The sequence below is a fragment of the Serinus canaria genome, chromosome 13, assembly GCF_022539315.1.
Source record: "Serinus canaria isolate serCan28SL12 chromosome 13, serCan2020, whole genome shotgun sequence".
Classification (NCBI taxonomy): domain Eukaryota; kingdom Metazoa; phylum Chordata; class Aves; order Passeriformes; family Fringillidae; genus Serinus; species Serinus canaria.
In genome coordinates, this window is record NC_066327.1 from 3,305,481 (window position 1) to 3,321,899 (window position 16,419).

Below are 16,419 nucleotides of genomic sequence, written 5' to 3' on the forward strand. Positions count from 1 at the left end.
GGACATGAGAAACCCATCAGCTCTGAGCACAGGGGGCTGCACCGCCAGGCAGTGAGGGGGTGCCAGGGCTGGACACCCCTGCCTGAGGGCTGTGGTCAGTGGGTCCCCACCAGCCTCCAGCTCTCTGCCTCTGAAAAGGGCCAGAAACCTCAGGGAAGGCCTCTGTGCACTATATCCAGTGGAGCAGGACTTCCTGACCCTCCCTTTCCACGGGCAAAACTCCTCTACACTCAGCCAACTCCAGCCCCACAGAGCGCAGCTGAATAACTGCCTCTGGTTTTCCACCCTCAGCACACCAGAACAGAGGCTTGGGATGAGGCAGAAGAGCCACGTTGGACTGACAACATCCAGAGAGCAAGATTGAGCTCCCCAGGATGCAGCAGCCATGTGTGATCCGTGCCTTGCTTGTAGGGACTGTGCCTGTTCTGGTCATGGTTTGGAGTTATCTCGCCCCACTTTGGAGATAACTTGTCCATGGCTTGAAGGATGCTCCAAAGTCCTGTGGGCAGCTAAGGCTTTGCCTGTTCCTGGGCTGGAGAAGGGCCTGAGCAGGGCTTTGCTTTTCAGCTGGGCAAGCCAGCAGCTGGGAGGGCAAGAGGGAAGAGGAGAAAGAAAGGCTGTGGCAGATCTGCTTGAGCAGGGCTGTGGCAGCACCGGGATCTGTGTTAAGAACTGGCTTTCCCAAGTTTAGGAGGCTGAGAGATGCATGGAATAAATTACTTGTGACACTGACTCCCACACTTCCAGACTCACACGGGATTTAGCCACCAGACTCTGGGTAAGTCAGCGCTGGTTATTAAGGTCAGAGAAGTCGGGTGGCTAAATCCTATCTGGGGCTGAGGCACAGGGCTGGGCCAGCCTGGGGAGGCAGCTGTGCCCCCTGGCACCACTGCCCAACACCCAGAGCAGCCCGGGAGTGCTCCCATCACAGCCTGGATGGCAAATAAAGGAATTACCCATTACTGCATCCAGCTCCTGCATAAGGAGAGGGAGAGGGAGAGGGAGAGGGAGAGGGAGAGGGAGAGGGAGAGGGAGAGGGAGATGGAGAGGAGAGGAGAGGGAGAGGGAGAGGGAGAGGAGAGGGAGATGCGGGAGCAGGGAGAGGGAGATGGAGAGGGAGAGGGAGAGGGAGAGGGAGAGGGAGAGGGAGAGGGATCTTGCCCTGATCCAGGAACAGCCTGGTTTGTTTTGCTGCTGGTTTCTGAGTGGTTTCACTTATCTCTTTCCTCCTCCACTACCTGGGGTTTCAAATGCTCTGGGGAGATGTCTCCATTAACCACAGTTTTCTTTGGCAGTTATATTTCATTATAGTCTCTCTTCCCACTAATCTTTCCCAGCTTTTGTTGTTGTTATTTTTATTATGACGATTTTCACAAACCCTTTGTTTCCAGCTACACTTAACCTGGCCGTGTCCCTTTAAATACCACAGCCTGGGCAGAATAGGGGATCAGTCCTTTGACAGGAGCTAAAGTCCTGTTTGATCTGGATTAGATGCTGATTTTGCTTACCAGACTAAAGACCGAGGGGGACCACGCAGTGCCTGTGTTTGCACAAACCTGCCTGGTCGCATTCCTCTTCCTGCCCGTGTCCAGCCGCGGGGTGAGCGCGGGGCTGAGCACACAGCGTGAAACCCAAGCGGATAAGCGGTCACTTTGTCTGGAGAAGGAAGAAAAGGGAGCTGTGGGGCAGAGGTGGCAGCTCTGCACCCTGCTGGGGGGGTGCCCCGGAGTGCAGAGTGGGAGCAGGGTTGGAGCAGACCAGCAAGCACCATCACTGGGATGTCTGTGGGCATCCTGCAGCCCTTGGCACTGCTCACTCTGGAGGCCCAGCTCTGACTCGCTGCCCATCTTTCCACTTGGGGCTTAAATGTGGGTCCCTGATGGCCCATCTCATGGGGGACTGGTAGGATGTGGGAGCACCCAGGCCCCCACCATTCCCCCACCCAACAGATTGTGTTTTCTCCAAGGATTACCATCTCCTCTGTGTCCCTTTCCCACCCCCATTTCCTGCCTCTTCTCCTGCCCTTTTCTCTCGTTCTTGTGCCTAAAGGAAGAGTGTTCTCTCTTTCCTTGTGCACTCCCCATCCCCTCAAGTCTTGCCCTGCCCTAGCCCCTTCCCCCAGATCTGCCCCAAGCTCCCAGGAGTGGCTCTGCCTCCTCAGCTGCCCTGCAGCCTCACCCTCTGCCACGCTTCTGCTTCTCCTGGAAGGCACTACAGCCAAACCCTGCCCCAGCAGAGGTGAAAGGGCCACCAGCCAGCTCAGGCACTCCATGGGCTGGAGCTGAGGGGCAGGGAGCCCCCCTCACACACACACACTTGCAGCAAAGCCAATTTATACCTCCCCCTGAGGCTGTCTCAATGCAGAAATGTCAGGACTCACGGCAAGGCAGCGAACCATGCTGCTGTGGTAGGAGCCCTCCCAGGCCAGCAGAGAGGCAGGAGCTGGGGTTTAGTGAGACCCCAGGGCCTGCACCCCGTCCTTCAGTGAGACCCCAGGGCCTGAACCCTGTCCCTCAGTGAGAGCCCAGGGCCTGCACCCCGTCCTTCAGTGAGACCCCAGGACCTGTACCCTGTCCCTCAGTGCCAGCCCAGGGCCTGCACCCCATCCCTCAGTGCCAACCCAGGGCCTGCACCCCATCCCTCAGTGCCAGCCCAGGGCCTGCACCCTGTCCCTCAGTGCCAGCCCAGGGCCTGCACCCCATTCCTCAGTGCCAACCCAGGGCCTGCACCCCATCCCTCAGTGCCAGCCCAGGGCCTGCACCCTATCCCTCAGTGAGAGTCCAGGGCCTGCACCACGTCCCTCAGTGCGAGCCCAGGGCCTGCACCCTGTCCCTCAGTGCCAGCCCAGGGCCTGTACCCTGTCCCTCAGTGCCAGCCCAGGGCCTGCACCCCATTCCTCAGTGCCAACCCAGGGCCTGCACCCTGTCCCTCAGTGAGAGCCCAGGGCCTGCACCCCATCCTTCAGTGCCAGCCCATGGCCTGCACCCCATCCCTCAGTTAGAGCCCAGGGCCTGCACCAGTCCATCAGTGGCCTAGACAGGGGCCTGTCAGTCCCTCAGTGCCAGCCCAGGCCTGCCACCCCATTCCGTTCAGTGCAGCACCAGGCACCGGCACCCTGTCCCTCAGTTGCAGAGCCCAGGGCCTGAACATTGTCCCCAGAGCCAAGCCCAGGGCCTGCACCCCAGCCTCAGTGCGGAGACCAGGGCTGCAACCCAGTCCTCGCAAGGAGCCCAGGGCCTGCACCCTGTCCCTCAGTGAGAGCCCAGGGCCTGCACCCCATCCTTCAGTGCCAGCCCATGGCCTGCACCCCAGGCAGGCAGTGGGGAGCACACAAGTGGGATCTGCCCCAGGCTGGTTTCACCCCACCTGCTTCAAGTGAAAAGCACCAAAATAAATCTGGAGCGAGGAGAAGGGTGTCTCCTGCTCAGGGAGCCAGAACCTTGCTGGGGCAACGTCTCCCAGCTGGCTGGTGCTCAGGTCACCTGGCAAGAGGTGTGCCCACAATGGCAAGGTGGAAGGATGTCAGTGGTAGTGATGCCACCAGCACATGTCACCCAGAGGGGACAGGGCACAGCTGGGAGGTGCTGAGCTGTGCCAAACATTCCTGCTCACTGCTAGGGTCCAGCTCTGACAGAGAGAGGTGCAGGACCTGCAGGATCTTCATGGGCATCAGTGTCCTGCCTGGTGCAATCCCAGAGCTGGAAAATGAGCTCTGCTGGACGAGAGCAGGTCATGGCTGTACCACTGCTGGAGGCATCACTGCCCAGAGCAGGTGGAGCCTCAGAAAGCACAGGGCAGCATGTGAGCTGAAATGCAGGAATTAATGACTATAAGGTCAAGCAGGATGCACTGATGGAGGCCCTTGGCTCCCAGGACTGGGCTTAGCTGACTCTGCTGCAGTCCCAGCCTGCCAGGATGGAAGGCACGTGGGTGCTGGCATCACCCCCTGCCCACTGCCAAGCCACCCAAGGCAAGAGAGTGACACCTCAGTGGAAGGGCAGGTGAGGAGATGGAGAAACCCAGTGTTGCCCAGGGCTGTGCCAGGGGAGGAGGTTGCTGTGATCTGGCAAGTGCAGGGATGAGAGGGGAAGGTTGTCCTGCTGTTTCCCTGTCCGCAGGGAATCCTTGTGACTGGAGGTGGCCTTGTGAAACACCCTGGTCACCTCTCCTCCTCAACCAGAAGTAGGAGAACAGGCAAAGCCAGAAAGCAGGTGGGACCAGATGGAGCATTGTAATGATTTGGGAGGTCTCATCCATGCTTGCTCTGCTCCTGCACCCATCCAGGGTTTAGTAGAACCTGCCCTAATCACTCGTTGGCTCATGGGTTTGCCAAGAAGACACAGACCAGCAGCTCGTCCATCCCTGGCAGGCCTGCCCTAGGCTTTGTTGGAGGGAGAGGGCCTGCAGGAGAAGCCAGCTGCAGTAGAAGCCAGCTGCAGGAGAAACCAGCCCAGGGGGCTCAGAGGCAAGGCAGGAGAGGGCAAGGCATCCTTCCTTCCCCATAGGCATCTCATCCTCCAACCCTGGATCAGAGGTGCAGAGGGGGCTGCAGGACTGGCTGAGGGGACAAGGACAGAGCAGCCTGGTCCTGTGTCCCCAGTGCCCATGGTACCATCTGAACACCTCTACCAGCACTACATCCACTCCCAGCATTTTGGTGTTGGGAGACACAATTGCCCAGACCGATGCTTCACCAGAGCTGTCAGCACCAAGGGCTGGCCAAAAGCGAGGCCGGCTGCAGGCTGCAAACTCCCAGCTCGGGCTGGTGGCATCTGTCACCTCTGCTAAGCCCCTGCTCAGCCGCTGTCGTCCACCCATCGTCACCCAAGGGCTGAAGGCTCGCGCAGCGCCAGCCGCTGCCTCCCTGCCCAATAACACCGCGTCTTGCACTGAGTAGCCTCCTCCTGCTGTCACAGGCCGACCTATTTCTCACAAATCCTGACTGCTCTGCCCTTAAAACATCTTGACGCAGTGTTGAAGCCGGCCTTGGCACCGCAGCCAGTCCCGCTTAAGCGGGAGTAGCCGTGGCTTGGCGTGGGCTTTGCAGCGAGCGGGGCTGCCTGGGAGAGCAGCAGGGATGGGGAGCACCAACGTGCTCCTCGGCAATGATGAGGCATTGATCGTGGTTTAAAAGAGGAATACCATTGTTAAAATGAGACCAGACTCGCAGTACTAAAAGTGATTTCAGCATTTATTATAATAAAAGAAAGGCCTAAAGCGTGGGGGCCCGGGGGCCGAGCAGGAGGGTTCCCTCGAGGATGGAGCAGCACCGGCGCTGGGGCTGCTCAGCAGCGATGGCCCTGATGGTCCAGGTGGAGTGGCACAGATTCACTGGGTTAGAGGCCCCTCTTTATCCTGTTTTTTGTCCCTTTGGATTGGTTTCTGTTGGGATCCTTCATTTTCATGAAGGTTTTAGGCACTAGATTGGCCCATCACCGTTCTGTCCAGGCTGGCTCATTTTGCTTGGGGGTGGTACACTTTACTGAGGTGTAATTTCTTATAACTACCCTTTTAACCCCTTTTACCATAAGCAAACTAAAAATGCTTAACAATTATCAACTATTTTACAACAGTTTCTAACCTATTGTTGACACCATGGCTCAATCAGAAGTTCTTGCTGTCCGCAGCCCAGGGCTGCTGGGTGTTGAGGTTCTCTGCTGGGCCTGAAGGAGCTGGCAATGGAAGAGGTATCCTCCTTCACACAAGCACAGCCAGCACCCCCCAAGCAGTCACCCACTCTGTGGGGTGCAGGGGGGAGGACTTGAGACCCCAAACCAAGACATGGAGGCAACACCATGGAGCTGCAGGCAGGATGCCAGGCCTGGTGGGGTGCTCTGGTCCCCAGGGCAGGAGGACGTCAGGCAGTTTCTGTGCAGAAACCGCCCTGTGATGGCTGCAGTGACATCCCCAGCCTCCTGCAGAGCTGCAGCAGGGCGGACAGCCAGGGCCCTTGGCCAGCTGGAGCTGCAGCTTTGCCTTGCTGGGGACACAGCTCATCCCAGGGTGGGCTGGCAGGATGCAGGAATGGGTGTCAGCTTCCACCTACGGAGTCCTTTCCAAGGATGCTGCTGGGCAAACCTCTCCCTGCCCCAGTTCAGGCGTGGGGAGATCTCAGTGTGTGGGAGTTGGCCAGGAATCCTGCAATTCCCAGAGGTGAAGTGATGTGGATGTCAAGCTTTTATCATGGATAAAGGATGTCCCATGGCTCCTCTCACCTGAGAAAAGCCCTTTTCAGTCTTGCTCTGCTGCAGAGACAACACAGCATCCCACAGACCTTGTGGGACCCTCCTCCCATGTCCCACACCCAGCATGCAATGTTTGTGAGGAAGAAGCCAAAATAGAGCTCACTCCCTGTGAAGAGAGTGCAAAAAATGAGGCATCCCCAGCCTGAATTCAAAAACTCCACAACCTTTCGGAAGAACCTCAGCCAAGGCTGGAAATGGACCTGGAAAGCTGCCATGATGTGTGTGACACCAGGAAGGTCACCTGGCCAGCTGCTGGGGAGCAGAACTTGGGAGGTTTATTTCAATTAATGGTCCCAACTGAGCTGTCCCAGCAGCCCCAGGCTCCAGCCTGAGCCAAGCCAGATGTGTGACAGTGAGCATCCCCCAAGCTGCCCATGCCTGGGGACCCCTAGGACACCTGCACTGGTCCCATTCGGCTGCTATGGGGCTGCCAAAACCCCAACCAAGCTGGTGTCAGCTCAGCCCAGCACAGGCTGGGAAGCACCCAGTGATGGCCCAGCCATGTTGGACATGCTGGATGGCTCTAACACCTGGCAGCAGGGCTGGCTTGTCCCCACAGCCCCCTGAGCTGTGATATGCCCCTACCAAGGAAAGCTGAGCAGATCCCACCATCCCAACCTCCCACTGGAGCGGTGGGTGTGAGCTGGCTCCCCTCCCAGCAACCAGGTTTGGAGGCTCATGGAGGTTCCCACCCCACCACCAAGGTCCTGCTGCCTCCCGTGCCCAGCACTGTCCCCCCAGTGTCCCGAGTCCCTGGTGTCCCCACAGTGGCAGCGGCTGCCGGCCGGGAGGTCACGCCTGGCCGCCGGCGAGCCCGCCATCCGGCTCAGCTGAAGCACATTTTGTCCGGCGCTTCCTGCATCCTGCCCCATCCCCACGCCGGGGGGGGGGCAGGTCAGCCTGGGGTCAGCTGCTAATTGCAGCCCGGGGGACGGCGGGACAAGGCAGCCACCAGCGACAGGCATGGGGGACACGGAATGGGGACACCCTGCAGCCCAGCCCGGCACCCCACAAAGTGCTGGGGTGCCCCTGTGACAGGGCATGTCTCTGGCACCACTGAGGGTTCCATCTCCTGCTGCAGCTCACCCCAGAATCCATCCTCTCCAAGCCAGGCCACTCCACATGGAAAACATCACTGCTGGATCAGCCCCACACCGGGGTCTGGCCTCACTTGGCATCACTTGCTGGCACCTTCCCACGCCACCAAAGCCAAGTGGGGTTGGGGACACGGCTGTGCCCTCTGTGACAGCACGCCCTAGGGCCACAGGCAGGTTTGGTTGCCCTTCTGCTAACTCTGTTTAATGAGGATGTTAATTAGGAGAGACTCGAGGCCAGCCCTTGTGGTAGCGCCCAGGGCTGTCCCTCAGCGCCGTGCCGAGCTCGTTATCATCATCCCGGGTGCCCTGTGTCACCTGGCTGCCAGCAGGTAACCTGGGGACAGCAGCCTGGGTGCCACATCCCCAGCAGCAGCCGTGGGGACAGCCCAGCAGAGGGCTGTGCCTGACAGAGGGTGAGCAGGGAGGAGGGGATGGGTTCACCCTCGGGGGATGCCTGAGGTCCTGCTCGTTTGGCAAGGCTCCAGGCCAGCACAGGGCCACCCTCCCACAGGCTCACCTGGGAGGCAGGGATGGAGCCCAGCCCGGGGGCAAGCTGCAAGTGGGGTGGAGGGCACCCAGCACCCCACTTGCTAGAAGGATCCCACATCCCACCTCCCCACCTCCCCACCTCCCCATCCCATTCACAGGCAGAGTTTGAATCCCACATCTGATTCTTTTCTCCCTAAGCTGTTTACCTGCACGGGGAAGCCCCTGCTCTGTTTGTCCCCTGCTGATGTCCGTGTCCTCCCTGGCAGCTCCATATCCCTGCTATCACTCTCCTCCCCTGCCAGTGCCCATCTCCCCTGCTAGGTCCCATGGTCCCTGCCAGTGCCCTGCCAGCCTGGCACAGTGGGGTTTGCTGTGCCATGATGGCATTGCCCCAAGCACTGCTCCATGTCAACAGCCCCAAGCACAGCCCTGTAGTGGGTGACACAGCCAGAGCAGGGTGACATTCCCAGCAGTCCCCAAACCCAGCTGTGGGTGGGATGAAGCAGCACCACCCTTGTAGTTCCCCAGGCGATCAGGGCTGGGGAGGGGGCTCTGTGTGCTGCTCCCTGGGACACTCTCCCAGCATGGGGTAGGGGCTGGCTCCCTCCAGGTGCCAGGACTGTGCCTTCACACAGCCCCAACCCTTAGCCACAGCCATAAAGAAAGCAGCCAGACTCCTTTTTCCCAGCACACCCCCACCACATTCCTGCTAAGTGTTTTCGGCTGTGCAGTCTTGGGAACCAGCTCCCAGCAGCCCCTTGCCAGTGCCACCCTAGTCGGAGCAGAGCCATGCACCAGAGCCCTGCTGGGGCACAACCAGGATCTGTCTGTCTGTCCCTGCAGGCCCCGAGCTGTGTCACTCACCACACTGGCCCAGCTCCATCACTGTCACCACGTGCTGCAGTCGTTCCCACACCCAGCCCAGGGTTCAGCACTGCTGTGACCAGGGTGCCTGGCTCCAAACCACCCCGAGCTGCAGGAGCAGTGGGGGAAATGCTGCTGGAGAGGGCATTTGGGGCATCTTTCCCCAAGGACTTTCTGCTCCATGCCAGCAGGTCACTGCCGGGCAGGGACAGAGCCCACGCACCGCCGTCACCCCCCTCCTGCGGGTGCACATCTGGCCAGCAGATGCTGGCCCAAACGCTGGCTGGAGCTGGGGACAAAGGCTCTCGGTCCCTCCTCCCGGCAAGGCAGAGCAAGCACTGCCGGCTCCAGCCGGATCTTCCTCTTGCCAGGCTGGGAGGGCCCTGGAGAACCTCCAGGGGACTCGTAGGAGGTTCCCAGCCCACCTGCCTGGCATGATTCCCAACACAGCACCCAAGCACTGGCAGCACTTGCCCATGACTAGCCCATCCAACATCCCCTCCACCCCAGACAGCTTCTGCTGATCCAGTACCAACATGAGGCCAGGCTGGAAAGCCATCCCAGAGCCCACTCACGTTTGGGAGCTCATTTCAGACTTGTCATAACAACATGAGCCTCACAGCGGTTCTTTGTGGCTCTTTAATATTATTCCACCAAAACAAATGGCACTGCTGGGTAAAACTCCAGGCAGGTCAAGGAAATATCCCCGGGAGGAGCCAAGGCTGGCTTAGCCCAGGCACTGCCAGGATTAACCAAGCGGATTTAGCAGCCAGGGCGACTCCAGCTCAGCTCATCACACTGTCCCACCACGCTCCAGCATCATCACTGGTGAGGTCCCCACAGCCAGCAGGACCACAGCATGTGGGCCACCACCCCTGCTGGGGGGCCTGAAGGGCTGGACAGAGGGGTGGGAGAGAAATAACCAAGCTGGAAATCATGACACAAAACATGCATTCATTTTATTCACAAAAACAGCCTGGATCGCTAAAACATTACAAACAGCATTTCAATTTAATGATGGAGAGAGAGCTGGAGAGACTGGGGGGTGAACAGAAGAGAAATATCACTTTGCGTAACTGCTTCAGCACAGGTCCTGCAATATTTGTTTTATTTTGATTTTAACTTCTGTAAGTTTACAAAAAATTACTTCTAGGAGTAAACCGTTGCAATTAGGAGGATTTTCTGTACGCAGCGTTTCTTGTTCTATATTAATAAACTAACAACGACTTTTTTTTTGCCTTTTTTTTACTCTTTTTTTTCCTTTTTTTGAATTCCACCAGTTGTGTAGCAATTGTTTTCTTCCACCTTTTATACCGACCCTCTTGTGGGTTAAACTTCCAGAGGTGAATGGCGAGGAGAAGGGATACTACATCGCTTTAAACATATTCTCATTTATAAACATGAAGTTGAGGCATTCTAGAAACTATCCACTCTATTGTATGATGGGAAAGAATCAAATAAAAAATATAAATGAGGGTGCAATTAAACAACTGTGCTAAATTACAGTAGTGCTTATTAGTAACTAGATTTTAAAAGGTTACTGTAAATTTACATTCCCTACACAAGTACTGCATCTTTCACACATAAACAACATCAACACCAAAACACAGAAAGAAACTGATTGTCCATACTCTGTCTATTAAGTCTTGGTACTTTACAGATCCATTGTTTTTTTCTTTTAATTATTTTTTTGTTTTTTATTTGAAAAGCAGTTAAATGTCTGACTAGGACTCAAAGATGTTAAAACGAACGCAAAAAAAAAAAAAAAAAAAAGAAAAAGAATTATAAAAACAGGAATGAGATTTGCGAGAAAATATTTTTGGTTCTAAAGAGACACAGGTGCATCCATTCATTTCAGCCAAAAATCCCTTGCCTGAGACAACACAAGCAAGCAGTGACATTGCACTTGGATGACAGAGCTTTGGGATTCCCGTTCCTACTGGAACCATCTGAACGCGGCTCCTGTAGGAAGCATCACCTTCTGGAAAGGAAGAGAGACAGGGAGGGGGACAGAAGAAGAAGGGACAAGGCATTAGGTCGGGTCCAGCACAGGTCCCTGCACAGCACCAGGGCTGAGCAGCCACCCCTCACCCCCACCCTGGCACCCCAGTCCCCAGCCTTGGGACGGATCCAGCCCAGGCTCAGCACCCTTGGATGCTGCTCCACATCCCAAGATTTCCAACCCACTATGCCAGCAGGAGGGAGACTGGGGTCCCCCTGCTGCCAGACCCCTCCCTGGTCACGCACCAGCACAGTAGCTCAGCCACTGTTCCCCCATGCCCATGTCCCCATGTCCCCGTGCTGCAGCTGGCACAATGGCACAGCCCCTGGCTTCCCCTCTGGCCAGCAGTGAGCACAGTGGCCGGGTCGTGGGCAGTCAGCATGGCCTGGCACAGCCCAGCACAGTCCCCTCACTGTCAGCCCCCACAGTCCCTGCCATGGACAGACAGACAGACACCCAGAGGACAGAAGCCCAGGCACCAGATGGGTTTAGGAGCACATTTGGATGGAAACTGAGGTAGGGAGTAGGAGCTGAATGGGTCTGGGGACCACCAGAGCAGGAGCTGCTGAGGACATGGGATATGCTCAGCCTCAAGGAACATCCTTGACCCCAAGAGAGCAGCCCCAGGCACCACCAGGTGCCTCAGCCCCTCACAGGGAAGAGGGATGAGTCCCACCAGGCTCAACCCCACATAGGGTCAACAAAGGGCCCAACAACAGACAAGATCTCTTAGAAGCCACCTCCAGGAAAGATGGTGTGGGGCCATGCCCCAGTAGCACTGTGGTCCTCTGGAAGGAGAACCAGGGACATTTTCCATCTGGATGAGATGGAAAGCCTGTGCAATGTTCATGAAAATGTGGGTGGAGTATGCAAGGACCACAATGTCTCTCAGTGCCAACAGCCCCAAACAAGGCTGAGCTATGCCAGCCAGACATACAATCACCACAGGATCACCACAATCACCTGAGAGGACCCTTCAGGTCCCACATCTCCAAACAAGCAAAGGACACCGATGGGGAAGAAGCCACAAGCTGCAGTGACAGGCGTGGGCCAGCAGACTGGGTGCCATGGGGCAAGCAGGAGCACAATACTGAGCCTGTGCATAGAGCTGATGTGCTACATGGGACACCTCATGTAGCATCCTAAGAGTCAAACCAGGCCCATTTTGGTCCTTCATTCCATGCAGGAGTCAGCCACATCTCACTGGGTCCTTCTCCTGGATCAAGACACCAACCAAACCTCAATGAAACACCTGAGCAGCATCACCCCATCCGTGCAGGAGGGTGTCCCCTTCCACAGGCACAACCCAAACACGGGGCTTGGGCAAGGGCAGGGGCACAGGGGCCAGAATGGGCAGGAGCTGGTGCCCACCAGGCTGATGACAAATCCCACCTGCTCCTGCTCCAAGCCCGTGTTGTGGAACAAATTGAGCTGGGGCTGTCACAGGCATCACCCCTTCCCCAAGGTGCCTATAACACATAATCAGACACCTGGGAAGGCACAGGTGCCTGTGCCCAGCAATGCACAGGGCTGTGGCGCTCCACCCTGACCATGCTGGATCCCACCCTAGGCACTGAATGCAGAACAGGCAGGGCAGAGCAGGGTGGACTCTCCAGCGAGGGCCACCTACCCAGATCCATCATCCCAGAGAAGAGGAAAGAGGGGAGAGAGGGGGGGCTCCTCATGGGTCTGGAAGGAGATGTCTGATAAATACCTCTGCTCCTTTATTGTTAAATGAAGATGGACAACCAGCTCTAATGTGGATGCCCAGGAGAGATCCCCCTCATCCCCACAATCACAGACTCACAGAATGGTTTAGAGGAGACCTTAAAGATCATCTCATTCCACCGCCTGCTATGGGCAGGGACACCTTCCACCAGACCAGGTTGCTCCAGGCCCCATCCAACCTGGCCCTGGACACTTCCAGGGATGGGGCAGCCACAGCTTCTCTGGGCACCCTGTGCCAGGGCCTCAAACCCTCATCATAAACATTTCTACCTTATCTCCAACCTAAATCTATCCCCTTTCAGTTTAACATGCTCACCCCTTGTTCTCCATGGCCAGAGTCTCTCAGTGAGGCTGACATGAGGATGACAGTGACCCTCACTGCTCTATCAGGAGCACCAGAGCTCTTCAGCAGCGCTTCTCTGGGTGGAGAACAGCTCTGATGAGTCAAATCCCAACTATTCGTGGCCTTCATGTGACCTACAGCTCTGCTGTAGACAAGGCCAGGGTGACCTGTGCAGGGCTGGCCAGCAGCCCCCGCAGCATCAGCCAGGGTTGCTGGGGCTGGCAGAGCCCAGGGGAGCCTGGTCAGGGCAGGGACGTGCTGCTGCCTGCTCCCAGAACCCAGCCTGGCTGGTCTCAGAGCCCCAGGCAGCCCCAGCACAGTGGGACACCAGCAGTGACCGGTTCTTCAGGCTCTGTAGATGTGCAGATAAAGCTTAACAGCCACTGAGGGATTTAGCCCATGTTTTTACGCTACCATAAAGGTTTAATTCTATTTTTTTTTACTGCTTGATTTTAGATCAATGTTTAATCGTAGCTGCAGCCACTGTCTGGGCTCTCCGAGGACATTCTTCTGGATGCACAGGGGTGGCAGGACAGAGTCCTTCCTCTGGGGGGGCAATGGCACTGCCCCCCACAGACAGGGACAATGCTTCACAAAGCCTTGTGAATGATTCAGCCCCATATGAAGGGCCACTGAACGGCCCCTTCTGTCCCAGTGTCCAGTACAGCGGTGTGGTGGCACCCCACCAGCAGTCCATGGAACTCTGCATCCTGGCCCCCTCCAGGCAGATCTCCAGCACAGCATAGGTGCTGGTGGTTGCCCTACAGCTGGCCCAATGTATGAGCAAAGCTGGTTGACAGGTTAGATTTAAAACCCAGCTTTGACCCAGGTGACCTGGCACATCAGCCGGGGTCATGGTGTCCCTGTCCCTGACAGAATCTTACCAAGGTCAACACACAGTGAAAGTGGATGTTCTGAGGAAGGGGATGGTCTGTCATGAAAAGGGGATGGTGATGCCCTGGACTGACCCACGCCTGCCCAGGCATCCATCCCACCTGCACAGTGGCATCACTCTAGAGCCTCAACACACCTGGTCGTGCCCAGGGGGGATGGGGCTCATCTCTGGTGGGGCCCAGCTCTACCAGATGCAGAACCCTATTTCAGTGGTGTCAGTTTCCCCCTCAGTCATGAGATGGAGAAACCCATCACAGGGGTGACTGTTCCATGGGTTCCTGGTGCCATTTATCACCCCCAGACCCGGTGCTGGGAGAAGGGAGTGACTCCTCCGGCTGCTGTGAGCTCTGAGTCTATTGACCCGCTTTAGGACTCTTTGGAAGAAATGAACTTTTTTTTTCCCTTTCTCCCTTTTTCCAGATCACTGACTCAGCAAATTAGAACAAGAATATAATTTAGCAATACAGCGGTTTTTGAAAGACACAGTCCCCCTCTCCTCATCCCCACCGCCCAAATAGATTTTTTTTTCCCCTTCAGTATTCATTCAGAGCTGATGCTAATTGAAAAACGTAGAACGTGGCTAAGGGAGCGGTGGGCTTTAGTTGCATCGGGACCACGAGAGGATGGGCAAAGCCCTTGTGCCAGGATGCACGATCCAGCTGATGTCCGGGTGACTTTTTAGCCTGTCTCTCCATGGGGATGTGCTCACCTGAAGGAGGAAGCACACCAGCATGGCTGAGTGGGATCAGCTCACAGAAAAATCAAACCTGGCTTCAGCACAACACCTGGGTGTGCAGGAAGAGGGAGGCTCTGCCAGAGCAACGTGTGCATGGGGCACCCCTGCCCTGCTGGCACCCAGCCCCCAGCCATGCCACGCCACCAGCAGCTGCCCACAGCCCCTAATAAGTTTCAGCCCCACACAACCCATGTCACCACACTTTCTCTGTAGTCCCTTCATGTCACACCTCCCCAGTGGATTTGGCAAGGTGGCACTTCAACCCAGTGGCTCTCCTCCAAAGCCAAGGACATCCACAAGCAGGCCATGGTGGGCAGTGACAACCTGAGCAGCTGGCCCACACCAGGGCACTTGGGCATCCCCAGCAGGACCAGGGATGTGCCTGGCTCAGCTGGGTGCTGAAACAGGAGCACTGCCAGTGGGGACTGCAGTACTGCTGCCACAGGAAATCCAGCTGCTGCCTTATGGACTCATCTTGGCCCAGGGAGACTCGGCACAGCCACTCCACTGGGGATGGTGCCCAGTGCACACTGCAGCATTTTGCAGGGATTGTTGTGCTCCTGCTCAGAGCAGAGTGAGCTGAGGGGTTGGGCTTCAGCTGAACTGTGGCCACAGGTTTCATCATCACCAATTACCCCAAGGTCTGCCCCAAAAAGTCATCTCCCTCGTCGGGGGTTAGATGTTGCTCCCCAGCTCAGGGAGCTGCCACCCGCTGAGGGCAAGGGATGCTGTCACCAAAACCCCAGCAGAGTCCTGCTGCTGCCTGTGCTTGCAAAGGGGAGAGCAAAGTCCAGTGTGCCCAGGGAGAGACCCCAGCACTCCTCCCCACATCAATCAACCCCAGAGGGTGGGGACTGGGGGCACTGGGCAGAGCACACATCTCAGGGTGAGAGCTGTTAACGGAAAAGGGAAAAATAAAAAAAGTAAGAAGTACCAGGTGTTTTATTATCTAGGGCAAGATCCAAACCCAGGAGCGCAGCCCAAGGAGGGGTTAGGGTGCCTGAGAGGGGCCGGTTACCTCCAGTGCTGCAGAAGGCTTCTTTTTGAGTTCTTCACATTTTCGGAATTTGCAAATCTGGTGGCCAGTTTTGCGATTCCTACAACTGCTGCACTGCTCGCAGTTTATCCGTCTTCGGCAGGGCGGGCACATGCCGCATCTTTTCCGTTTCTTTTTCCCCGAATTGATGGCAGATGCCAACTCATTCTGCATGGGATACTCTGCCAAGCCAGCCATATGGAGCGCGCTCTCTGCCAGAAACACGCCGGCAGGGGTCATAATGAAAAGGCCTGGGTTGATGGGAAAAGCCCCCAGGTAAGGAAAATCAGAGGGGCCGTTCATTGTCTCTGCAGCTGAGACTGCCTCCATGTCAGAGATACCAGTCCCGTGCTCGCTTGTTAGAGGAAGATGCTCCTGTACCACTCTTTTGAGCATTTCTGTCGACTGAGCAAACTGTTGGAGGGCGGTCTGTCCTTCTGAGGAGAGCTCCGACATCCGGTCTAATTTGCTCAGCATACTAGAGATGTTTTTGTGCTTTGAGGTAGAATGACTTTTATCCACAGTCGCATCGTTGCCATTAGCTAAGGGGTTGCCTTTCTCTGAATGTTCGCTTACCGAGCTGCTGCTACCAAAGGTGGAATAGTGGGAGAGTGGACGGGACTTCTTAAGACTTTTGTTCAAAGGTTCACTTATTATTCCACTTTTGTTCCTCCTCTCGGAGTTGACAGGGGGTTGAGAGTCATCTTGGTTATTTTTTTCCGTCTCTGGCTTGTTCCCAGTGTCTTGATGGGAGCCCAAATTTGACATGGTGCCCGGAGCACAACAACCAAACCAACCCCAAAATTAAAAAAAAAAAAAAAAAAAAAAAAAAAAAAAAAAAAAAAAAAGGTCGAAAAACCAAAAAAAAACCCAACAAAAAAACCCAAAAACCCACCCTAATGCCAAAGTGAAAGACCCCCAAAGCCCTTTTGGTAGCACTGGCCCGCCAGCCACCCGGGACGCTCAGACGGGGCCACGCATCAAC

At 56.3% G+C, this 16,419-nt stretch overlaps 1 protein-coding gene across 2 annotated transcripts; it reads right to left on the reverse strand.

Annotated features, from left to right (window-relative positions):
- Window positions 1-9,629: 9,629 nt before the first annotated feature.
- On the reverse strand, window positions 9,630-16,264 carry CXXC5 (CXXC finger protein 5). 2 transcript variants are annotated; one of them, XM_018915303.3, is made up of 2 exons: window positions 15,417-16,264; window positions 9,630-10,673 (listed from the first exon to the last, which is right to left on the reverse strand). In XM_018915303.3, exons 1-2 carry the CDS (start codon window positions 16,200-16,202, stop codon window positions 10,632-10,634), a joined length of 828 nt encoding a protein of 275 aa, XP_018770848.1. In that variant the 5' UTR covers window positions 16,203-16,264; the 3' UTR covers window positions 9,630-10,631. The 2 variants fall into 2 exon arrangements, with proteins under 2 accessions (XP_018770848.1, XP_009089570.1); XM_009091322.4 differs by having other exon boundaries at window positions 9,630-10,676; window positions 15,417-16,262.
- Window positions 16,265-16,419: the final 155 nt, after the last annotated feature.

What these genes read in the sequence shown, in the direction of transcription:
- CXXC5 (XM_009091322.4), bottom strand. Translation starts at nt 16,202, where the DNA reads ATGTCAAATTTGGGCTCCCATCAAGACACTGGGAACAAGCCAGAGACG. An exon ending in AGCCTTCTGCAGCACTGGAG is followed by an intron (nt 10,677 to 15,416) that starts GTAACCGGCCCC and finishes CTTCCTTTCCAG; the next exon opens with AAGGTGATGCTTCCTACAGG.